The sequence below is a fragment of the Corvus kubaryi genome, unplaced genomic scaffold (genome assembly GCF_017639235.1).
Source record: "Corvus kubaryi isolate FWS band 111438036 unplaced genomic scaffold, C.kubaryi_AGA036_p1.0 37367, whole genome shotgun sequence".
In the NCBI taxonomy this organism is placed as follows: Eukaryota; Metazoa; Chordata; class Aves; order Passeriformes; family Corvidae; genus Corvus; species Corvus kubaryi.
The window spans coordinates 2,058,031-2,082,659 of NW_024581119.1; the positions used below are offsets into that span (position 1 = coordinate 2,058,031).

The following is a 24,629-nucleotide window of genomic DNA, read 5'->3' on the forward strand; positions in this document are numbered from 1 at the left end:
AGCATCCCCTACACCCCCACTCCCTGGCTGGACCAGGGAGAGACCCATCACTGCTGCTCCTTAGGCAATCATGGAATAATTTGGGTTGGGAGGGACCCTTTAAAGCCCATTTAATCCAACCCTCCTGCATCAAAAAGGTTCATTACTCCATTCCAGCCCTGCTCACTGCCCAGGCCAGGAGCTCCATCACCATTTCCTGGTGTCACCGAGCCCAGGAGCGCAGGGAGTGCTCGTAACTCATTCTCCTCCTGCTCCCGTGGTGGAACTGAGACGTTCTGCAGCAGTTCCAGGACAGGAAGAAGATTTCTCTGTGATTGCTTTTTAATCACAGTAATAACAGTAATGGAGGCAATGAGTGGAATTGATGGAAAAGAGCTGAGCTCTCTCCTCTGCCAACTCCCTTGTGGGGTAAACAAGAAGGATTTACTGGCTCCTCGGTGAATTGGTGGGATCCTGGCTCTTCAGGTTGAGTGTTGGTGATGTCTGGGGAAAAATAGCTGGTGTTTAGTGCCTGGGAGTAGAAACATGCCAGGAATCCTCTGGAAATCCTCCTGCTTTCATCCGTCTGGGGATGTGAATAACCCTTGTCCACACAGAGGGATGTACAGTTGCTCTTTTAACCAGCTGTCAGTGCTACATCTCCTTGGTTTTGGCCTTGAATCTGCATCTTTAGCACCCCACAGGGGTTTTGTCTCTCCCTCTCCCTCAGAGGAAGGAGATGCTGTGATGGACACAAAACCTTTGAACTGAGCAGAACCAGAAGTCCCCAGAAGGGCTTGAGTGGGTGGAGGGTCCCAGTGGTGCCCAGAACCAACCTCTTGAGGAGATCCAGCTCTGGGCTGGGGCAAAACAGTCTCATTTTGGCCCGTGAATACAGGACCAAGTGTTTTCCTCCAGTGGGAGCTACTGAGGTTTAACTCAGGCACAGGCTGAGGGGTTTTTCAGAAATGCCCTTGCAGGGAAGGACTTTTGTGGCACCAATGTTTGGGAACTGGAAATGCATCCATCAGCTTCTGGCCCTCAAGGATGTGGGGATTTCCTCTGCCCTTAAATACCCAAAAAGCAGTGAAACAGAGGTGGGAAGATGGGCTCTCCAAGCCTGCTGCTCACATAAAGGATAATTTGGGGAGACTCAACCTCACTGAGAGCACAGAGACGCCAAGGACAGAGCTTACCCCGTTGGTTTTGGTCAGACATGGAGCTTTCTCCTTTATTTCTGCAGCGTGGTGCACACGTGAGGGGCCTCGTTTACATCGCCAGCGCGGCCGTGCCCTGCCTGAAGAGGAGGAGGAGGTGGTGGTGGAACCCCTCTTGCTTTGCTGACCAAGACATGATCAAAACAGTTCCTGCACACCTCAAAGGCTCGCTGGAAGCCCCCCCCGGGAAGCAGAGGTACCACAGGGCTGGGATGTGCCCCATCCCGGGGGAAAAGGGGCTGGGGGGCACCAGCGGGGGCCGGGCGTCCTCCAGGGCTGAGGCAAATGGGGAGCAGCTCCATTCCTTGTGGGAATTCGTGTGTGCAAGGGCTGGGAAGGCCCCTGGGGAGGGGAAGGGGAGCAAAGAGGCTGTGGGGGTGCGGAGAGGGCAGGGGACAGCGGGAGGAAGGGGACAGTGGTGTCCTCAGGCAGGTCCCGGCTGGCACCACCCAGCCTTCCTCAAGGCAGGGAGGGACGGGGGGATTTTAACATCCAAGCTTTGGAGGAGGAGGAAGGGTCATGCCCACATTTTGGAGCATGGGAAGGAGGTGGTGGAAGGTTTTACTGGACCTGCTCAGGGGCAAAACAAACAGTGAGACCCGGAGGGGGCTGGTTTTATCCTTTCACACACATACTCAGAGCCCTCAGTGCTTTTCCCAGCAATTCCATCCCTTTTTGCACGTCCCTTTTGTCACATCCTGCCCTACCACGCCAGCCTCTTCCCTCTCTGGTCTTTATGGGGAAAAAAACCCTCATTATAAAGTGACATTTCAAGTTCTCTGGAGCAACAGACGTTCAGGCCCAGGAGTTTGGGGTGAGGTGTTGGGTTACAAAGCCGTGAGTATCTTTGCAAAGGGATGAGCCAGGAAGGAATTTTCAGGTGGGATCTCCCTCAGCAAGGTGCTGCAAGCAGGAAAAAGTGGGGGGAAAGCCATTCCAAAACTGCCTGAATAGAGCAAACCATGGAAAGGAGCTGTTAGGTCTTGGTTTTCACCATTTACGGGCTTTTATCCCATTTCTCCCCCTGACTGCCCTACACGGCACGGACTGAACCCCTCAGCTTGTCCATGGAGAGGGAAAATCACCTCAGGGAGATCATGGAATGGTTATCCAGCCCTGGATGTGATTCATCTGTCCAGGGGACAAATACAAAAACATGATCCTGAGCAAAAAGCTGTGGCAGTAATTCTCATTGCCCACTGCAGGGAAAAAAATATAAAATAGCTGAACAACAGAATGCAGATCAATTTGGGTTTAGGGGAATTAAGAAAAACCACCACAAACCAGAAAAGCACCCACCACCTATGGCATCTAATCAATCTTCTGTTACTAGGATGGATTTGCTTTTTATTTTTTAATTTGAAAAGGTGGCTGGAGGGGCACTTTAATGGGCTGGAAAGCCTCCCTGGCCTCCTCCAGCAGCTCTGGGAAGATCCTGCTGGACCTCTTTGGCAGGTGAGGAGCAGAGCTGAGCTGCTGGAGGACCCTGGGGATGCCTGATGCCACCAGGGGATCTGATCCCAGCGGGAGCTGGGTGTCCCCAGGGTGGAGAGGTATGGGAAGAGCTCAAGCCTGGGACCTCTCCGTGCTGGGAAGAGCTTTGGGAACGGCCAGCTTGGGGCCTTCACCAGGATTTAACAGCTCTGGGGACAGGGGGACAGCTGCCTAGCAGGGGGTGCCACCCAAGCATCCACAATTCCCAGGAGGGGCAGAGCAGCTGGGGACAGAGAGGGGACAAGGAGGGGACAGCAGAGGACGGGGTTACGCTGTTAAGGCCTGCGGAGCTCTCAAGGCGAGCGGGTGATTTGGGGAAAAGTCCTGGTTTCCTCAGGGAAAGGCAATTCCCTCGTGCACCTCCCCTGTCCCGGGCAGAGATTAGAGCAGTAAGGTTAAGAGAGTAGCGGGTACATCCATGAAAATCCGCAGCTGAGTCTCCACTCCGAGCGCTGCCAGCTCTCCTGGAATCCTCAGGGCGCCTCGTTGGAGGTGGCTCCGTTGCCTTTGTTGACGTAAAAGGGGCGGTAATGTGACTGCAAGGAGAATTTGGGGCACGTCAGTTGGAGCCCCCCTCCTCTTCCTGACCTCCTACACCTCACCCATCCATCCATATCTTACAAATTCCTGCCCCAGCATCTCCAGCTTCTCCTCCTGGACAGCAGCGCTGCCTCCTTCCCCTCCTGGAGGTGCTGGAGCCATCAAATGCAAGCAACTTTGGGCTTTTTTTGATTTACACACGTGCTTTGCATGGCCCCTGCTGCCGAGCCAAACGATGCCTCATGTAAAACCTCAGACTGTGACTCACGGCTTGATGAGAGGGCTTTTTTAGGGAGAAGGGGAATGTCACCTTTATTTTTATGCCTCTGTCAGTGTGTTTTAATTGCTCACTAACCTGACAGCTCAGGGGAGCTGTCACACTGGGAGCCACGCACAGTTATGCAAGTTGTGTGGGGTTTATTTGTGCTCTCTGGCGGGCAAACCCCAAACTCTTGTGTGTGGCAATTCCCACACAGTGGGGCAGCGTTGGTTGGTGCCTCCGTGCGCTGCAGCACCCAATGTTTGTGTAAACAGAAATATAAATGGAGAGGTGGGGCAGAACCAACAGGAATTGGCATTTTCTGCCTCTCTAGCTCCGTTTGCTGCGGTCCCTGAGTGAACCTCATCCCATCAGGACCTGCCCCTGGAATTTCACTCTGATCTGCCCCATTTCAAGGAGCAACATGTGGCAAGGTTGTGTTGTGCAGCCTCGTGGTGCAAAAACAGCAGCCAATTTCTTTGCTGGGATCACTGGCTGCAGCCTGGGTGGGAATATCCTCCTACCACTGAAGGAGTGACCATGGAAATCAGGAAAAGAGGGGGTTTTTAATGTCCAGTGTGTGCTGGGTTTGTTCTCAGGTGCAGAAGGTGGGAGAGGGCCCACAGGAATGTTCTGGCCCCGTTTAGTGCAGCCCTATTTAATATTAGGAACAGCAGGAAGCACGGGCAGAGCAAACCCAGCCCATCTCCCTGCTCAGCGCTCAACACCTCCTGCTCCACGTTCCCTTTTGTCGAGATTCTTTTCATTTTATGGCTTTAATTTCCAACATAATTAAGATATGAAAGAGGGGGGGCTTCATTTGAAAGAGCTCCCTGGACATGAAAAAGACCTTCCTCCTTAAACAGCACAATCCTTTGTGAAAATTTGTATTTACAGACCTTTTAGAAGGTATATTACTTAAATACACATTTAAGGCTATTTTAAAAGCCAGATTATTGGCCCAATAGACCATAAAAGCTCCTACAGAGATCCTGCAGCCTGGAGTGTGTATTTCTATTTTGGTGCTTTTAAATGCTCATATTTATCAGCTCAGTTGTTGGGTTCAGGGCTGTGTGGTGAATATTGGCTATAAAAAGAAAATGGTCATTACAGATGTGTGCATGGCAGGGGAAGGGAGACAGGGAGGCAATGGTGGGAGCAGTTACCCAGATTTTCTCTGTGGGGATTAAGGAAAAATCACTGGGAACACACAGTGGATGTGGGTGATGATGTTTTAGAGGGTCAAACCCAAGGCAGAAGGGATGGAAGAATTTTGCTGCTTTGCTGCAGCACCTTCAAAGGCTCGAGGCTGGATTTCCTGAAAGAATCTGCCAAGGAACATCCCTTCCACAGGATTCACCTCCTGGGGAGCCTGGAAAACGGAGCAGATCCAGCTGCAGCCACTTTCTACCTGCTGTGTGTTTCCCTCAGTGTGGGAATGCTCTCAATTCCTGACCCTCTGCTCCTTGCAGGTCTCATTTCCATGGAACAGTAAATAATCTCCCACAAATGTGCAATCAGAAATTTAAAAAAACATATGGAAGATTTCATCTGTGCGGGCAAAAGCTCGACAATCTTAATTCAGATCATGCAAGGCCTTAACGCAGTGCGGTGTGAATAAAACCAGATTAACTTGGTGCTCCTGAGGCAATGCATTCCCTGGTTGTGTATTTGAGACTACAAGCCCTAAAACATCCCTGGCCTGGGCCTCTGACAGCGATCAGTGTAAAACGAGTGGCTCGGAGATGCTGTGATGATTTCTGATCACAGCCGGACCCCTCATCTTTGATCCTGCATTTGCCCACTGCAGGGCATGACCAGCAAGGCGCTTTTATGTGGTTGTCTTTGGTGTCATTTACACATTCTGGATGTCACAGAGTGACACAGAGTGGGTGTTGAGAGCACACCTGCAGGCAGGAAAAGTCCTCTCAGTATCATTTTACAGGATTTGCACAGTTCCTATCTTCTGCATCACATTTTAGACCAAAACCTTCTCCAAACATCAATTCTGCAGCACTGATTATTCCCACACCCCAGAGCTGTGGAAGCTGGGGGCTTAATCTGCATCCTGAATAGGGTTGAAGCCTTTATTTCCCCACCTCCAAAGGACCCATCCCTGCATCTGAAGCCTCCCTGGAACAGGCTGAATCTCTCCCCCCACAGAGCTTTTTCTTACCAATACAGACTGCTTCGAGGAGGATTTCCACGTCTGTGGCGTCACCTTTGCAGACTGGTGCCTCACTATGGAGGGGTAGGCTGTGACGACACAAAACACAGCCAGTTACAGAGCAGCCCCTGCCACCACCACCCCCGTGTCCCCTGGCCAGCGCCAGGACCAGCAGCAGGACTGGAAGTGCCACCTCATTAGTATTGCATTGCTCAACATGGAAATGCAGCCGACAGCCATCAGACGGTGCCTCTTCCACCATCCAACCAGGCAGGAAAAGGCAGGAAAGAAGGGCTGGCTAATTAAAACGTCTGAGGAATGCACAGAGGTGGAATGCAATCAGACCAATTAAATTCAGGCCGAGTCCCAAAGTCAGCATTGTGACTCTTGCAGAGAGCACCACAGGCTGTTTAATTAGTGCAAAGAGCTGAGCCTGGGGTTCTGCAGCTCCTCTGGCAGCTTGATAAGCCCTAAGCCCTTCCAGCCGCCCGGCTCTGCTCTGCCCCACGGGTGCCAGCAGCCCTGCTGTGTCACAGCCAGTGTCAGTCAGGGCATCGCACCATGGCCCTGCCCCACCATCTCCAGTTAATCAGACCTGACTCTGAGCAGGTTCTGGTGCTCTTGGATTCCACCTCTGGCGCCCTTGGACCCGTGGGTAGTGACGAGAGGACGATGAGATGGTGAATGGGGGGTTTGGTTCAGGTGAAGGAGGACAGGCAGCTCCTGAATATTTTTTTTTAAAGGTTGTGCTGTTTGTGTTGTTTTTCAGTGACAAAGCTAGAGGGGCGAATGGCCATGGTGCCTTCCTCGAAAATCATCTAAAATTTATCCCAATCCAAACAAAATTTAAAATCACTTCACCTGCTCACTAAACAAAACTTTGTAATAGTTTTTAACACTCCTTGTCACCCTGGCTCAGCAGAGTCGCTCGTGTGCAGGTGCCTGGGAGATTGGCAGTCAGGCCAAGGTGTGGGAATGCTCTGGGAAGCCAGAGCAGGATTAGGGGGCTTGTCACCTCAGAAGGGGCAGGAGGAAGGGGAATACTCAGTTCCTAGTACCGGTCTTAGTGAAGAGGCTCCCATCAGACTGTTTGCTGAAGTCACCGGGCGGATTCTGTCCCACCGAGGAGAACTGAAAAGGCAGCTTAGTGCCATTGCCTACTGGAAGATAGAAGAGGTTGTGTTATTCCAGGGGGCTGCAGGGGGGCATTTCCAAACACACCTGTGGCGCTGCCTTCACCTGGCTCGGGGGGCGTGGGCAGGGACAGCCCTGTCCCTTTTCTCTCAGGGAGAAAAGGCAGATGGGAGCAGGCAGCTGTGAGTGGGTGGGAGCGATCCCAGTGTTCCAGGCAGGGAAGAGCCTTTCTCCTGAGAGCCCCAAGTGCAGGTGTGGCCGCGGAGCAGCAGCTCCTGCACCTCCAGAGGCAGCAGGGACGACTCCAGCGCTGCCCTTGCCTCCTGGCAGTGGAGGCTTCATTCAAACCCCACTGACATTAAAGCAACGCTTCCCCTCCTGGCCTCCTCGGGGTCAGGCCCTGGCTGCCAGAAGGAATCTGAGAGATGAGAGGGACACAGCCCTGCCTGTGGCATGGAAAGCAGGGAGGGCCGAGGTGTGGCCCTGAGTCACCAGAGCTCCCCCAGGCAGGGTGGCCGTGGCTGCTGCCAGCGTGAAGGGAAAGGCTGGACCTTGCAGGAACGAGGCAAAGGAGGAAAATATAGGGAAAGGAAGATGGGGATCTGGGAAGAAAAGGCATGAACACGGGCCAGGCTGTGTCTTTGAGAACTTATTGGTAAAAGGTGTGATGGAGAGAAGCACCTTATGCTTCTGAGAGTATTTGGAGTCTCCTCCTGGTTCTGCCACAACCTCCAGAGTGTTCTGAATGATGGTTCAGGATCTGGGGATCTTTGCAAACTGGCTCCTGTGTTTTCCACCTCCTTTCTCTGTGCGAGCAACGGGAAGCAGGGATGCCTTTCCCTCCTGTGAGCACAGCACGGAGAGCCTGGGCTCGGGTGGGTGCACACAGGGCTGATAGCCCAGCCAGGAGCTGGCTCTGGGACTGGCAGGTGCCAGGGCAGCTGAGAGAGCAGCAGGAAAGGTGGGTTAGTCAGGCAGAAAGCTGTGGCACGGGGCGTTAGATCCTCTCAAACTGAAGGCGGAATTACCCGTACCAAGTGTTTCCTCAGTCGCTTGGAAGGAGGAAAATTCCCATGACCGTGGGTTGAAATTGGCTGTAAAACAAGAGCATCCAGTTCAGCAGTTGGCTCCTGATGAGCTGGCCCAGAGGCCTGTACCTGGCATTGCTCTAGGAAAAGGTCCCCACCGAGTTGGGAGCAGCCCCAAAGCAGAAATCTGGGCCCAGGGAGCAGAGGAGAACCTGGGGTTTATCCCTGGGTGTTAGGGAATGGGGAATAGGCTTCTCCTGCAGTGAGCAGAGCTCTCAGTGCCACAGAGCTGCAGCAATTTGCCAGCTCAGGTTTGGCTACTCAACATGAGAGATCTGCAGGCAGAGGTTTGGGTTCAGAGCTGCAGAGACACCAGGACAGGAACATCCCTCTGCCCTGTGCCAGGCGTGTGCCCCAGGGTGCCACCACGACGCAGACTGGTGCTGCCGTAGCCCTTTTGGGAGGCACTGGGAAAGCAAAAAGAAGATGGATTCTTGGAGCGGCTCTGCTGCCATCCTGTGGGCTGCTTCTCTATTTAAGATGCGTTTCTGTTTACACAATTCTCTCTCTTTGTGCCCGAGTCCCTTCTACTCTTCATTCAAAGACTTTCAAGATGATTTTTCCAACTTTGGCTTTGGCCAGACTGTTTGACACATCAGGAGAAGAAAGCTTAGTGGGAGAGGACAGAAAGGAGCGTGGAGCAGTTGAACAGATTGTTCCTCTGTCTTTGAGGCAGCGTTTGAAACGTTTTATATCTCCCCTCTGCCCCATCCTGTCATCCCTGCAAGCAAATGTGGGATCATAGAATGGTTTGGGTTGGAAGGGACCTTAAAAACCATCTAATTCCACCCCCTGCCACAGCCAGGGACACCTTCCACTATCCCAGGCTGCTCCAAGCCCCGTCCAACCTGGCCTTGGACACTGCCAGGGATCCAGGGGCAGCCACAGCTGCTCTGGGCCAGGGCCTCACCACCCTCACAGGAAGAAATTCTTCCCAATATCCCATCTAAGCCTCCTCTCTTTCAGTGTGAAGCCACTCATTATGACACTGTCTTTAACAAGAAGAGCAGTGGAAGTCTCCTTGAATTTATGCAGGGCTTAAAACCTTACAAATTCAGCTGGAATCCAAGCAGTTCCTCAGTTTGGGCTGCTGTAATTAGCACAGAGCATTCCTCAGTCCAGCAAACAGACTTTCCACTGTGGCCTGGGGCAGAATCTGCAGTGACCCAGCCTCACCAGAAAAAGGGTGTGTAGCAAAACTGCCATGAGATACTGAAGGATTCCGAGCCTGTTACACAATGCCAAGGGTGGTCCTCGCTTTTTCCTCCCGTTTTATGGGATTCCTTAGCAAAGATGCAATCAGCTGCACTGCTGGACTTCGCTGACACGGGGACAAGGTGCAGAGAGCTCCAGAGAGTGAAATGATGATGGGGATGTTGCATTATTCACCAGGTAATCCTTGGCTAGCCAGCCTGCAAGCTAAATGGTCGCATCTCCTGCCTTGCCTACTGATTCATCCTGCTCCCCAAATCCCCACCAGTGTGGTTCCAGCAGCTGGATCCTGCCTGTCACCCCTGAGCCCTGACCCTGCTGAGGTCTGTTCCTCAGCACAGGCTCTGTGTGCGATCATGAGCTCGGTTGTTTTGGCCAAAGTCACTTTGTTGATAGAAAACACAGAATGAGTAATTTGGAAGGCAGCATTGTCTGTGTTTCCAGGAAAACGCGGATGTGGAGGCGGGATGAACGATCCCTCAGCGTTTGGACAGTCAGAAATGCATTGCAGGAAGAGGGGAATTGTTGTACAGCCCTCACTCTGCTCTGGACACTCATCACTACCTGGATCTGGCAGTGCCTGCAGATCCCTCCTGGACCTTCAGGAGGTTGGGATGCTGGATCCCAGCAGGAGCCTCTTCTCCCAGGTGCCAGCAGCTCCAGAGAGCAGCAGAGGGAGGTTCAGGCACTCATGAGAGCACCGACCATGCTGTGGCACTGCCAAAATGGCTTTTCCCTTCCTTTTTTCCCTTCCTTTTTGCCAGGCTGGGAAGCATCTCCGTCCCAGGCACACGTGGGATGACATTGCCCAGTGTTCCTCCCACCACACCCCTGCCACACTCTTTAAATGCCTTTGGGGCCGTTTCCACCTGAAAGCTCCACATTTTGGGAAGAGACAGGCTCAGCTTGTGCAGTTTTAGAAATTATTTTCAAACTTCCCCTGGGGCTGGAAAGTTTTGGGTGCAGGGCTGAGTCTGTGGTCTGAGCAGGATTTCCCTGGCAGCACAGGGCCTGGAAACCCTGAGGCAGCTGAGCAGCAAAACAAACCCAACTCTAAAAAAATGCCCCTCTGCCCCTGAAGTTGGGAAGAGCCCTGCTCAAGTCCTGCTGGCACTGAAATGGGAATGTCAGCCCTGCTCCAAACAACATCCTCAGGGCTGCCAGGTGTGGGCTGAGGGCACGGGAGAAGGGCCCAGTGGCAATCCCGACAAAGGGCTCAGTGTCGGGGTCTGGGTTATCCTCAGGAAACCCCAGCACAGGGCAGGAATGTGCCTGCAGGGAGTGTCCCTGCTCGCTGCTGGCACGTCCCTGCCCACCCTCTGTCTGCAGAACGGGAGCTGGAGACACCTGGCAAACCCAGGCAGGGCTGAAATGTGGTTCCTTGTTCCGTGCCACCCTTCCTGCTCTTTTGTTCCTCGCCCTGCCTGCGCTTTGAGCGCTCTCAGCTTCTCGCTCTGGATGCCAGTTTAGGAATGACAGCTGGGATTTTAGAGCTGAATGTGTTGGAAACACTGGTTCACTCCAAAAGCTCATCCTGCAGTGGCCGTGCAACACGTGGGACATAACAAATCACCAGGGCTCTTGCTGTCAGAGCTCAGAGAGGAACTCCAGACTCCTGCCTTCTATTAGGACACATTCCTCACTTCTTCCGTCCTTTCCCTGGAAAATTATGTTTGGTGGTGAAAGTAAAATCTTAATGCTTAGTGCAGCTTTCACTTGACAGCACAGAGAGGTGAGCTCTGGGTGGAGAAAAACTCTGATTTTATCCTGGTAGCCCCTGTTAAAACTCCTCTATATTCACTCCTGGATCGTGTTCAGTCACTCCAGCTCTTCCCCATAAAGCTGAGAACCTTTTCTGCCTTGTTTGAGGCAAAACCTTGTCAAAGCTCTGTAAGCTGGAGAGAGGAAGTGCAGAGGGCTGGATCTGGAAGTGTGAGGGAGAGGAAATTTTGGGATACATCATCAGTGAAGTTCTTTTCCTGAGCTGGAAGGGAGCCTGCCCACCTCTGGGGTGCCCTACCTTTGGGAGACAGGAACATGGAAAATCTCTTCAGGTTGTCGGGCTGGTTCCACTCGTAGTTGTTCATCATGAACCGGTGGTCCCCTGGAGAAGCAGAGCAGGGCGTGAGCTGGGGGAGGCACTTTGGTGGTCTTTAAACCCCCTGTGGGATCTTTGGCTGGGAGCTAAAGCAGCTCTGGAGCTGCCCAGAGTCGAACATAAAAGGTTCCCTCAGAGGCGGAGCCCAGCTGAAGGATTCAACCTCTCAGCAGACACAGGATCTCCTAAAATCCACAGCGAGCCCTGAGGGTTGAGGTGTTTTCTTACCAAAATACTGTTGTGTGGCTGAAAATGCCTTCAGAAGTTTGAGTTTGGCTCCTTTTGTGCGTTTAACCTGAGCACAGGGCTGACTGATGGAGAACCGCCACTATTTAAAGCTGCAGAAATCAGTTCTGGGAGGGTTAAATGGCTTGGCTTCTCCAGTTTTTAGTGGAAGATGCTAAAGCTGTGTTGCAAGCAGCTCTAAACTCTTGGACAAGGGTGGTTGGTTCAGGTTTCATGGATCAAACTTACTCCTACACAGCCTGGGTTTGGATTTCTGACACTGATTCACAGGAAATGAGGCTTTAGCACTACACTTGCTCATAAAAACACTTTCTTTGACGGCCTCTGTAAACCTATTGTTCTCTGCGAGGAAGTAAATTCGGTTTTCATGTTTAAATAGCTCCACTCTTTGATTCTCAAGTCACTGAACAAACTTTTCTTTTATTTCTCCCATTTATTCCGGTGCTATTTAAGCTCCCTGAATGCTCCCTGATTATTTGTCTCCTCGCCACGTAGGCACCTGTTATGACAACTGAAAGGACGTGGATTCCCTTTGGAGTCTGCTATTAGGCAGGTTTCATTCCATTAATAGAAGATTTCTTCCTGGGAAGTGTTTTACAGTAGAAGATCAAGCCAGCTGCAAATGAATTTGTTGCAGTGACTCAGGGGGAGTCCAAGTTAATAACTCCACAGTTCCTTAATGGATTTAATTCCCTTGCAGCCAGTGGATGCAGAGTGCTGCCCTCTTTCATCTGTCACCGTGGCTTGGAGAAGGGAGAGCTCTGAAGCTCCTGGGACTCGCCATAAATAACATTTCCCACCTGCTCCCAGCTTTTCATTAGGCACACTCCAAGCTGTGTCCTTGCTAAAGCCCCTGGAAGCACCCAGGTTTCTGCAGAGCAGGAGTTAAAAATGGTTTTGGCACTTGAATTCCATGGATTTCAAATAACAATCAGGGCTTCTGGCATCACCAGCATGGAGGAGACCCCAAATAAAATAATCAAGAAGTAATCAGGCTTTATCCTGAGCTACCAGGACTGAGCAGCTGCAGAACCTTGTTGGGTTATAAGGATGTCCAAGGAAAACGGTTCAGGGCTGGCAAAACCCATCCCAGCAGATGGAAATTCTGCACAGCTTCAGGTGAACAAAGGAAGGAAAATGCACAGAAAGCGATTTTTGGATTTGTTTGTCATCTATTCATATTAAGTTATTGTCAAATTTTTTTGACACCTATTAATGTCAAGTTATTGTCAGTAAATCTGGAGCATGTGGAGTGTTGAGAATTTAAATGGGAATGCTGCAGTGTTGAAAGAGAAGTAAGGTTCAATTTCTGGTGCTACTTTAAGGGCAGGAGAGCTTTAAAAACCTGCCTCTAGCTGAGTATCCTGAGCACTTGGAGTGGGACCCCTGACCTTCCTGAAAGGTTGGTCCAGAAGGATCTGGTCTATTTGATTCCTGTTTGATGGAGAATGGGCAGTGGAAGGTGTAGATACAGGAGGGATGGCCACTAAACACTGAATTTGAGCGAATTAACAGCGATTTGCAGATTTGCAGCACAGTTCCTCAGCTGCTTGTGTTGTCTGAACTGGCCTTGAGGTTATTCCTGCACCTTTCCGGCTCCCACATCCCCCTGGAAGAGCAGGGTGCCATTTCTCCTCGCATCACCCGCTGCTGTCCTGCTTCCTGGGGTTCCTCAATGACTGATAGATTACATCCTCCCAGCAGCCAGGTGAGATAAGCACTCATTCCCATCCCTGGGATTAAGCAACCTGCCCAGGGTTACAGAGGCTGCTTGTGGGAGAGCTGGGAAGTGCAGACAGCAGAGCCCCATCGTGGTGCCCTGGCCTAATCTGAGGTGTGAGCCTGATGCAAGACAAGGCCTTTATTCATGGCTAATTGGGAGGAAGTGGGTTATAAACTTGAAAGATTAATTTTGGTGCTGTGGTGTTGGCTGTGACCTCTGCATGCACCTTAAAGATCTCCTTAAACATCACTCAGGTGTGGGGATGCCTTGGACATCCTGGATCAGGGCAGGCAGGAAAGCTCTCCCAAGTGGAACAGGGAGTATGATGAGAGTTTTTCCAGTTTAGGTTGTAGCTTAACACCCAAATGGAGCCCTTTTGAGTTGGGAAATTAGATTTTCAAATACTTCCTTTTCAGTGACAGGTGCTTGCAGGGTATTTCATGTTCCAGCCAGGCAAGCAGAGGCTGAAACCCTGCAGTTGTAATATCTGATGTCACACCAGCACCCCACATGTGCTAACCGAGTGTACAAATAGGATTTCAGACTCGCCATCCCACATTCACCCTTCTGCCACTGCCTTCTCCCTGCACTGAGCTGCCTCAGCAGATCTGTGGAGTTTCCCATGTGGAAAATGTCCTGCTGAACTTCCAGGGGCTCGCTGGAGCCTGGCACAGGCAGAATGGCACAGGGCAGGAGGGAAGGGAGGCTGTTCTTGAGCCCACACAGGAGCTGGTGTAACCCATTAAATCCTAAACATGAAACCCTAACATGAACCAGTGAACTGGGGCCAGTTTGGTCCCCTACATGAGATACTTGAATTCCCTGGCAGTTCTACTGATTCCATCCCCACACAGGAGTGGCAGGATAACTCTGATATTCCAGAATTCATATTCTAATGACTCCCATATTCCAGAATTCATTCCAGCTGCAGGTGTTGTTACTCACTTTTCCCCCAGGTCTTTGCTGACTTTCTTCTTCACCAGGATTGCTCATCATCCTCATCACCCTCATCTCCCCTGACCCTGCCTTCCAGGGGAGCAGCGAGGGAGGGAAGAGGAATATTTGGGATATTTTACCGTTCTCCATGTGGTTCCTCTCGATAAAGTTGCGGCCCAGGTCTGCCTTGCAGATCTTCTCCACGTGCCTCATGCAGACGTTGAGGAGGTCATCCCTGAGCAGCCCCATGGATGGGCTCATGCTCTCCCCTTCCAGCAGCACGCTGTAGGTTGGGAGGGATGGAGGGGGCACGTAATTCCTCATCAGAGCCCCAAATTCCTGCCAAAAAAAGAGGGATCACGGGTTAACGAGGAGCATAAGAGGATAGATCCTAGGGAACTGGTTGTTGTTAGACTCCAAAGGTGCAAAGGAAAGCAGTGAAGATGGGCAGGAAAATGTTCTGCCCATAGTTTGCAGCCATGGCATGTCCAAGCTCATTCCTCACCCACCAGAGCACAGACAGCTCCAAACGTCCAGGTGAACCCCTGACACGGATGTGCAGTGAACTGGGGAAGGTTCACACATCTCACACTTATTTGGGGTTGTCTTTGGGACAAATCCTGTCCTCGTGGGGACAAAGGAAAGGAAAATGAGGTCTCTGTCACCTGCAGGAAGAGCACGGAGTCGCTGATCTGGTGGATCTGCTCCCTGTTCTCCTTGTCCTCACGCAGCAGCTTCGCCCTCTCCTCCAGCTCATCCACGATTTCTTTCACGTTCTCCGAGGCGATCTTCTCTCGCTGGTCCAGGGCAGCCTTCACCTCATCCCTCTGCCTCTCCAGGTCACGGATCAGCTCCTTGAAGTGCTGGTCCACCGTGGCTTTCTCGTTGGTGGTGTAGTTCTGGATGGGGAAGGGGCAGACAAAGGAGGCAGCAGGAAAGAGGAGAAAGAAAATATTAAGATTTCACAGAGTTCTTTGCTACTAGAGGGACACAGAGGGGGATAAATCCAAGGTTTCAGCTTTTAGGTTATGGAAACTCCAGCTGTGCAAGTCTTAGCTGCAGGAAAGCTGTGCCAAGAGAAGCAATACCTGTTCCTGCAGTGATCACATGGATGCAATCCAAAGGGGACACTGCCTTCCCAGGGGTAAGAGCATATCTCTTATTTCATTCATGCACTCACAGGTGATATTTAAAAACACTCTGTAGCCTCCTAAATCATGGTTCTGGCTCCTGGACAATTTGAGGACTAAATTCCCACCATTTCAAAGGATGAAAGGTGCTGAAACACTTTTTACAGGCCTGACCTCGAGGTGCCTCTGAAACATTCCTCAGGAGGACTGGGGATGTAGCTATATTGAGAGTCAACATTTCTAGGTCAGGTTTCCAGTAATCATAATAATAATAATAGTAATAATAAAGCAGATGAAAAGCAGAGCTGGTGAGCCAATGTGCTTGCACCACATAAAAGGGAGAAGAATGCCTTTGCCTATTAATATTATGCAAATTTGCTGGGGTGTCTCCAACTTGTGCTTTCACTGCTTTATTCAGTTAGGCTATAAATGAAAAAAATAATACCATGACTCCATTCCAACCCTCACCACGGTGCAAGAATTATAAAGGAGCCCTCTCTCGGCACGGAAAGAAGCTGTTCCACCATAAATAAGATGTTTGTTGGGGTAACTTCATCTGCTCCTGCTGTCTTATCTCAGTTTGGGCAACCCAGAGCCCTTTTTCAGGTTATTTGTGGATTTTGTTTCTAAATCTGCCTGGCTACTGGTGATGGAAGGGCCATAAAGGACCTAAAAAAGGAGCCAAAGCAGGGAGGTGCCTTGGTTTTGTAACAGGGCTTGATCTCCCCGCAGGGAATGTCGCAAGACGCCTTCAGTGGGAGTTGTTGTTTCCAAGATTTGGCTTGGAGTTTGGGATAGGGATGAGATAGAGGCCAGGGAAGGATGGAGTGAGGAAGAGCTGAATGTCTTGAGGAAAGGAGGAGAAGGAGAAAAGAAATCGGTGATCACAGGAGGAAGAGGTGAATTCAACATCTCGAACACACCTTGATGCGGTCCCTCTCCTTCTGCCACTTGTCCACCTCATCTTCCACCTCGATGATCTTCAGCTGCAGCTGCTCCTTCTGCAGCGACAGCTCGGCCTGTGGGGAGGAGAGGAGAAGAGAGGGAGCCTGGTGAGCTGGGGCTGAGGGTGGCCCACTTCAAACAGCCCCGAGCCTGCCCTGCTGTGCTCAACAGCAGCAGCAGCGGGGAGGTCCAGGCTGCCGGCACTGCCAGCGGGCAGCATCCCAGCACAGTCAGCTCCCTCAGCAAAGCAGCAGCACCCACCTCCCAGGCTGTCAGGGTGCTGCTTTTAATCACATGGGAGTCATGAGCTGCAGGGGAAGGGAGCTGTTTCAAAATTCAGCTGTGTGTGCAGAGCAGGGCCCAGCCCAGGGTGTGCCTGTGCAGCAATAACAGTTTTCATGTAATTACGGAATGACGTTTGACGAGTGTTGCAACAAGAGGATGATGCCTCCGGCAGGAATTCTGTTTAGACAGGATCGTGGATTAATTTGCTCTGAATTGAGAGCTTTCATGTAGCGATGGAGCAGGGGAATGCTTGGAAAAAAATTTAAAAAAAAAAAAAAAAGCCACAAAAGGAGGAGGGAAGAGGTGTAGTCAGAGCCTGCTGGGCTGAGATCAGCAACTTCGCTGGCATTCATTTGCATTTCGTTGTGCTGTGGCTTCCCAGAGAAGCTTGGAGCAGGGACTTGTGCAGGAATTTGTGGCAGTGGAGCCATGGAGGTTGGGCAGCCATGCACCGTTTCCCCAGATCATTGTTTCCCTGGATCGGCCCAGGACCTGGATGCTGGCAAAGCCTTGCCCCGTTAACTCCAGGTCGTTCCCATTCACCATCCCTGCCCCACAGATGCCTTTGTTGGTGCATTTCTGCATTTCACGGGTGTGCAGGTTGGTCACAGCCGTGGCCAGAGGCAATCTGGCTGTGGGACACCCAGCCCAGAGCTGTTGAGGAACTATGGAGCTGGCAGAAATCCCCTGCGTTCTGTCATGTTAGAAGAGTGCTCAAAACCCGCTGTTCACGGGGGATCTTTAGGAAAATTGTAGGATTAACCCAAACCACTTAAATTCAGGCGGACGGTTAGAGGCGTGGATGGATAAATCCACTCTCACACTCCAGCTGTCCGTCCAAGAACGTAATGGAACATGAAAATGTGGGTGTTTATTGATCAGAGCTGCCCTCAGGAATTTAAAAGTTTTCAGTTCTCCACTTGAAATGAAGAGCAGGGAAGAAGCTGTGAACCAGCCCAGACAGGAGCTCTTGTCTTGATGCCAGACAAGTGTCTGAACACCCTTTGGAGCTGGAATCCAGCACAGCTGCTCCGAGAGCACCAACCCCAGCTGCTCCAATTTCGAAAATCCCTATTTATGGAGGGAGAATGATTGGATGGTGGTTTTGTTGCCTTATAAAACACAAGGAAAGTGGGAAGAAAAAAGGGAAGTATGCTCAGAGGTGTCTCAGTGCCACAAAAGCTGCATCTTCAAATTGTTTTTAGGAGTTGGGAGAGCATTGGCCATCTAAATATTATCCACACACCCTCAGTAGCGGCCTGAAGGCTGCCATGAGCTGATTCTCACCCTCTCCAGGGGTTCAGGATTTCACAGGAAAGGATTTTGTGGCACAGGTTCACCAGGGAACCCACACTGGATTCCAGATGAGAAAATTTGCTCTGCTACTGATCAAAAGAACAAAGACAGGAGCTTGATCCCGTAATTTTCACATTTTCAAGACAGTGACTTGGAGGAGTTCCTGCTGGTTTCCATTCCCACGTGCAGTGGGAGATGTCCTGTGCATCAAGACTCTGCACAGCAGGGAAAGGCAATGAGATAAAAATATTTTAGATCCATTTATCCATTGCACTGCATTAGCCAGTGTGAGAAATGACACCCAAATTCCAGTTGTTTCCCTGAGCCCCAGAGCTACATCCAAGTGGAATTATTTGTTTGCAAAGTAAAAACTCATCTCCAGAGCAATTATTTCCCTCCTCATCCCCAAAAATCAGGACATCCTTATAGGAACGTGAGTGAAATCCTACAGAGAAAGACTGGAAGGAATTTTTGGGGAAGAGCGGAACTTTCACAGCCATGCAGACACTCCCAAACTCAAGGGATTTGCAGAGAAAATGACAGGAAAAAAAAAATAAATCAGGTGATGGCTGGAAGAGGGTGATAACTATGCTTTTCTAGTCCTTTTTAATTAAGATGGGTCTCCAAGGAATTTTGGGAACTATGATTTGTAGAAGTGATCCTGACTCTCGGCAGTTCAAACATCCCCCAAAAGGTGGTTTGGGTGCTTCTGGTGTGGGGTGTAACAAGCATTTAAGAGCAGAGCCACTCAGCAATTTGGAGCGAGATTTCTGACTTGCAAATGGGAATTACAGAGATGGTCCCAAGAGCCAGGATGCAAATCCCACACTCAGCCAGGTTTGGCAAAGGGGAAACACCAGCACAGGCTGCAGCCAGGGCAGGGGAGGTGAAGGGAGGTGTGAGTGCGTGGTACTGCAAAACATTTTAAAAATACTACAAAAAAACCACCTTAAACATAGAAAAAAAATGTTAAAGAGAGGTGTGGGGAGACTCTGGAATAGTGGAGAAACTGGTGGCATGGGCAGCAGGGTTCAGGGAGGGTGCTCTGGAGGTGGAGCACAACATCAAGGGGTTCAGGAGGTGATTTCCTGATGGTTTTAAGACCTTTTTTTTGTCTGGAAGGTTGCTTTAGCAGTCCATGTGTATCACAAATAGGCCTTTACAGTGGGGGGGGTCACAGGTATTAGGGACAGGCGGTGCCTCAGCTTCATTCCCTAAGAGGAAACTCCTATCTGCCTTCATATTTCCCCGATTTTTCAGGGTCAAAAATCCTTGATGGACCACCCAGAACAAATCCATTGGAAGATCTGGGGTTCAGAAAATCCCAATGAGAGATAAAACAGCAACACCCCCCATCGTGGGGGTCCCTCCAGAGCAGAAATAACAGGAACAGTGGGAGGAAATCCAGGAAATCCAGATGCAGACAATTTTTGAGCACAGCTGGTTGAGAAATGCAGGCACTGAGAACCTTCAAGCTAAGATTGGATCCCCTATTAAAGCCTCAGTTAATTAGGGCAGTTCAGAGGCTTCAGTGAAAGTTCAGAGTGTCCATCCAAACACGCACAGCTGAGCCCAGCCCTGGTGCCGTGGAGGACCTGCAGATGGGAGATGATGAGCCTTGCACGATGATGCAAGTGGTTTGTGCAAGGCAGCAGCAGCACAAGCAGCATCATGCCCTTAATGCCCTGGGAACACCCCAGTGTCCCCAGCCTGGGAGAGAGAGCTCTGCTAATTAACCTGCCAGCAGCATCCCAAGGAAATCAGGGAGCTGGAGAAGTGCTGTTCCAACTCGTTGTCCATGTGGGTGCCATGGCTGAAAAGTCAGGGAGTTGTTTGAGACATTATTTCTGCTGGGTTTAAGATGACATTTCCCCATCTCAGTTTCTGTGGTGTCAGAGGGCTAAAACCTCTGGAGACTCTGCCAGCACCCTGCAAAAATGTCACTGCAGGAGCTGAGGCTCCCTGCACAGCTTGGAGGGAACTCCTTGCTTGCAAACAAGTGGATTTTCCCTGGATTCTGCCCTCAGTGTAGAGGATTAATGCAGAATTTGGGCAAACAGGCGATTTTGCTCCAATCACAGTCACTTCCTAGATTTCCAGCTGGGAGAAGAGTGCCCTTCCTGCAGGTAACTCTGGGGAAAGAGCATCTATTCCGAGCTATGTCCACAGAGCAACCACAGCTGATGTAGATAAAATCTCACAGCCGCGCTGCGCCAGCGAGAAAGGCCCCAAAGCCCTTCCAGGGTTTTATTTTGTTTGTTCTCTGCTCAGTGAAAGTGGTGCAGAGATGGGAACCCCTCTGGATCCGTCTTTGTTTCTTCAAAGCCTGGCTCAGCCTTTGTGAAATCCCCCCCTTTTCAAAGCTGCTCTGTGGGAAGGAGGAACACCGGCTCCCCTTCCTGCACAGCCCTTCCCTGTACCCACAGCGAACTTTGCTTTAAAAGATAAATAACTACAGAAAAAAAGCCCAAATCAAAGAGTTTTTCAGCAGAGCTGGCCTGACATGCTGAGCACCAAGGCTGGTGCTGGAAGGTAGTGCCAGGTTGTTTACAGCTCTGGGACTGGCAGGCAGAGGTGAAGTTGTCTCCTTTGGAGAGCAGGCCTGTAAAACAGGTTTGGGATGAAGGATCCCCTTCCAGAAGGAAGGATGCTGGCTCCAAGGGGGGCTCTGGCTCTGCTGATAAATCAAGGGTTTTATTGGAGCTGCTGTGGAGAATTCTCACTTTTCAAGTGTCAGCGGTTATTACCCAGCCTCACAACCCTTTCCTCGGCTGTTTTTTATACTGGTTCTGCTGCAAACTGTTACTTTTCCTTTAAATCTGCAGCAGGAAACGAATGCAAAGTGGATCTGGGGAGAGCATTAAAGGTTTGCTGGGTAAAATACGCAAATAGCACAGGGTGGGAAGTCAGGACAAATGTCTCTGTCTGAGTCCCTGTGCCTTTCACTTGTGTCTGCTCAAAAGGAACAGGGGGTGAGTGACTCTCACCCCAGGCTCCTGAAAAGTGGAAGATGCTGCTGTGTTCTCTGTCTGAGACAGAGATATCAGGCCTAACTATAGGTGTCTCTGTTCTGGCTTGTTTGCATTCCTCTTCTCCTGGGCTGCACCGTCTCTGTCTGCTCCATGAGACAAGCAGGGTTTCCTAATTCCACAGAAGGGTCTTTCCCAGCTCCAAAGCACAGCTCCTCTCTTCCCTACAGGCCTACAGCAAAGACAGGCTCCTGAAAGAGGCTCCAAGCTGCATTAATCCTGCAGAACTCAAGGGCAGATGGACCTAAACCCAGCTTATTCTGTGACAGTTTTGTGCCACCAGATTGCTGAGCGCCCAGGCTGGCAGTGCAGCGAAACAACCACCGGTTCTGGAACCCTCTCCAGTTCTGGAACCCCCTCCAGTTCTGGAACTCTCTCCAGTTCTGGAACTCTCTCCAGTTCTGGAGTCACACAGCAGCCAGGGACAAGGAAATCCTCGCAGATAAGTCCTGGACATCCAGCACTGTGTGAACGGCTCTGGCTGGACACAGCTTTATTCTGGTCACCACTCCAGTGGCAGAATGAATTTGGAGGTTTTAAAGCTACTCTGGAGCTGCTGGGATGCCAAGCTGGGAAAACAGGGCAGGGATAGGGGTGACCTGGCGTGGGGTTGTTGCTTATCCCTTCCAAAAGGGCAGCAGCACCAGCCACTCTCCCAGTTTGTGGTCACATTCCAGCTGGGCTGATTTGATAAGGAGAGGTGTTACACACCAGGGGCTTGGAAATATTCATTGCTCTTTGTGGTTCTTGCTGAGGCTCCACCTCTGGTGAATAAATCAGGGCTGGGAACAAACATTTGTAGGCAACAGCTTTCGTGCTAATTGTTTTGTCTGAGTGAATGATCGCTCGAGTTACAACAAGATCAAACTCGTTGTCAGGAGAAACTTGCACATGTGCATGATTCATGTTGATAAATCCTAACTCCTTGAGGCCGAGCAGCGGCAGAGCCAGTGCAGGAGGACCTAAGGACTCAAGGACTCTGAGAGAGGAATCAAACACCATTTGAATCACAGTTCTCTGCTCATCCACGGTCGCCTCTTTACAGTCAAGGTGCTGGAGGTGTATCCAGCCACAGGGGGAAGGATCTGAGCAGCTTTGCTTCCTCAGGAAGCAGCTGTTCCCCTCATTGCAGGGCAGGAACTGGACACCCCGGCAGACACCAGACACAGCTTTATGTTAGAGCTCTGCAGTGTTCAGGGCTGACATCAAAACCACGAGGACAGGCAATTACAGAACAAACAAGCCCTGCAGGAAGCTGGGAAAGGCTGGCTGAGACATGGAAGAGGCTTTGTCTGGTTTCAGCAAGGCTGCAAGCTGGAGATGACACGGCAAGGAAAGACCAGAGAAGACAGAGATAAGCTCTACACAAGATGCTCTTTCAGGCTGATGAGATAAATCTTCCCAGCTCCCTAGAAAGAGTAAAATTGTTCTTCCCATGAAGGGAACTCAAGAATTTTTCACAGCAGGAACCTGTGTTTGCCTGGTCACCACGTCACAGCACTGGTTTGGGGTTTAGGAGATCTTAGTGCTCTTCAGGTTCTGACTGTGTGACTCCAGGCACATTGTTTTATATAATTATTATTTTACAGGTTTCCTTTCTGCCATCTCTCCTGTCCTGTTTCTAGGCTGGGTCCTGCTTTTACCACAGGGGATGTGCAGCAACAAACGTGGTGAGCCCCTGATTTTTGCTAGAACAAGTGAAATCTCCTCATCCACCCAGAAAGCAAACAACAGGAGGCTTTAGGCAAACAAAGCTGAAAGACATTTCATTAGTGGAATCTCCCTGGATGTCCATCCTCTAAACCTGTTGCAGTAACACTTCAGGGGAAATGATCAGGTTTTGTGCTTGCCACCAGGGTTTGTTGTTTTTTTTTTCCTATCTGAGCTTCAAAAGACTCTTTCCGTAGGTGTGGCTCAACAGAAAAGGAAAAAAAAAAATCCAAAACCTCATCTCACTCTAAGGAGCTGAGATAGCAATTTTCAATCGTTATTAGTGCCCATGAGGAACTTTAGCAGCCACTGGTTTGACAGCTTGTGTTGTGGAGGTCCTGCCCCTGAACAATGCCCACCTTTCTGTGGGTAACAGCCCACAAACACCATCAAAACTCAAGAATAGTTTTTAAAATCTCAGCATTTCTGGCTTTGATTCAGCTTCTGCTGAGAGTCAGGTGCGCTGGAAACCAGGTTGTCCATCCCTAAATCCAGCGCTGTGCTGCTCCAGCCAGGATTGGGAGAACGACAATCCCATGGCAACAGCACGCAGGCAATATCAGTTCTCCACTAAACACTTCCCATCCACCACCACTGCATCCCGGGATTCCATCCCAGCCATGATCTGAGGGGAGATTGCAGGCTGGGGAGCAAAGGCTGCGGTGTGACACTGGGATCTGCAGACTGCTGGGAACAGAAGGAAGAAAAGGAGAATCAAATTACCTCTTTCCCTGCCTTCTCGATCTCCACTGTCACCGTGCTGTGGTTCTTGTGCTCCTGGAACATGCAGAGGTAGCAGATGCACATCTGGTCTGTCTGGCAGAACAGCTCCATGGTCTTCCCGTGCACAGGGCATTTTCTGGCTTCGAAGTCCTTGATGGGGTCCAGGAGCTGGTGGTCCCGGAAAGCCGCTCCCTCCAGGTGGGGCTTGAGGTGCAGCTCGCAGAAGGAAGCCTGGCACACCAGGCAGGACTTCACAGCCTTCTGCTTGTTGTCAATGCAGGAGTCGCAGAGAACATCCTCGAGCTTCACGCGGGGCCGGGAGCCGGCGGCTCTGTCGGCCTTGTTGAAGGGTCTTCTCAGGTCGCCCGTCTCCACCAGAGGCAGGGAAGATTTCTTCAGGTCCCCCATCTGCCCTGCAGAGAACAAGGATTTCCTCCCTTCCCCGTCAGCGGGCAGGAAGCTCTTTTTGGAATCCAAGGAGAAGAGGGACTTCCTGAGGTCGCCCTTCTCCGGGAAGGACAGGGCCGGTCTCCTCATGTCTCCGATCTGGCCGCTGGCGAACTGCATCTTCTTGGAGTCTGCTGAGTCCATGCTGAAGTAGGTTGACCTCTTCTCGTCGGATGACTCCACAAACTGAATGATGGGCCTCTTCCAGTCACTCCCAGAGAAGAGGGAGCTCTTGATTTGCCCCGTCTCCAATGCAGCACCGCCCGTGCCTTTTATAGCTTCTTTCTCACCTCCGCCAGGGCTCGTGGCCTTCTTGGCTTCCTCTTCTTTTTTGGGGGCAGTTGGGCTCTTCACGTCCTCGGGCTTGCTGGTGGTGCCATTTGTCCTGGCTGCGCTCCCCGTTTCCATGTCTCAACAGGGTCAATGGCTTCTCTGCTCGCTCTCTGCTCCAGCTCCCGTCTCTCAGCCCCCTCCAAGGCAGGCAGGCTCTACCTGGTCGTTGTCTCAGCAAGGAATGGCTCTGGAATGGCTCTGGAATGGCTCTGGAATGCAGGAAACCTTCTGCCCGAGTGACGCACCCGCAGCTCCTGCGAGGAGGAGCAGCGCACCCAGACCGCGCCGAGGTGGATGCAGGGGGGAAGAAAGGAGGAAAGGAAGGAGCAGACGTGGAGGGATCAGAAGCTCCAGCTGTGCAGTTAATTATACAAGGCAGTCCACACCCAGGAACATTCTTGTCTAACCAGGTTGGGGAGGAAGGGCTGTTTATATACATAGAAATGGCTCCTTGGAAAAAAAAAAAAAAAGAAACAAAGAGAAGGCATTTTCATTAAGATGTAGCAACCAGTTCCACCGCTTGTTTCAAAAATAATTTGGCCAGCAGCTGAGGTTCCCCTCCTTGCAGAGATGGGCAGGGTTGGGGAGACCACGAGATGCCCAAGGTGGGTTTGTTAACTGGGTCATAGCAATGCACC

The 24,629-nt window shown here is 51.0% G+C and overlaps 1 protein-coding gene across 5 annotated transcripts; it reads right to left on the reverse strand.

The window, feature by feature from the left end:
* Positions 1-1,179: 1,179 nt before the first annotated feature.
* On the reverse strand, positions 1,180-24,384 carry TRIM29 (tripartite motif containing 29). Of its 5 annotated transcripts, none has more exons than XM_042034167.1 (9): positions 23,212-24,384; positions 16,147-16,242; positions 14,759-14,992; positions 14,234-14,432; positions 11,111-11,194; positions 7,825-7,884; positions 6,715-6,813; positions 5,666-5,745; positions 1,180-3,226 (listed from the first exon to the last, which is right to left on the reverse strand). In XM_042034167.1, exons 1-9 carry the CDS (start codon positions 24,064-24,066, stop codon positions 3,164-3,166), a joined length of 1,770 nt encoding a protein of 589 aa, XP_041890101.1. In that variant the 5' UTR covers positions 24,067-24,384; the 3' UTR covers positions 1,180-3,163. The 5 variants fall into 5 exon arrangements, with proteins under 5 accessions (XP_041890101.1, XP_041890100.1, XP_041890103.1 ...); XM_042034166.1 differs by having other exon boundaries at positions 6,715-6,816; positions 23,212-24,383; XM_042034169.1 differs by lacking the exon at positions 7,825-7,884.
* Positions 24,385-24,629: the final 245 nt, after the last annotated feature.

Excerpts from the sequence above, each read along its gene's own strand:
- TRIM29 (XM_042034166.1), bottom strand. The coding sequence starts at position 24,066 with ATGGAAACGGGGAGCGCAGCCAGGACAAATGGCACCACCAGCAAGCCC. Across the intron at positions 14,993-16,146 it reads AGGAGAGGGACCGCATCAAG|AACTACACCACCAACGAGAA; the intron begins GTGTGTTCGAGA and ends TTCCCCATCCAG. Across the intron at positions 11,195-14,233 it reads GAGGAACCACATGGAGAACG|GGGACCACCGGTTCATGATG; the intron begins GTAAAATATCCC and ends CTGCTTCTCCAG.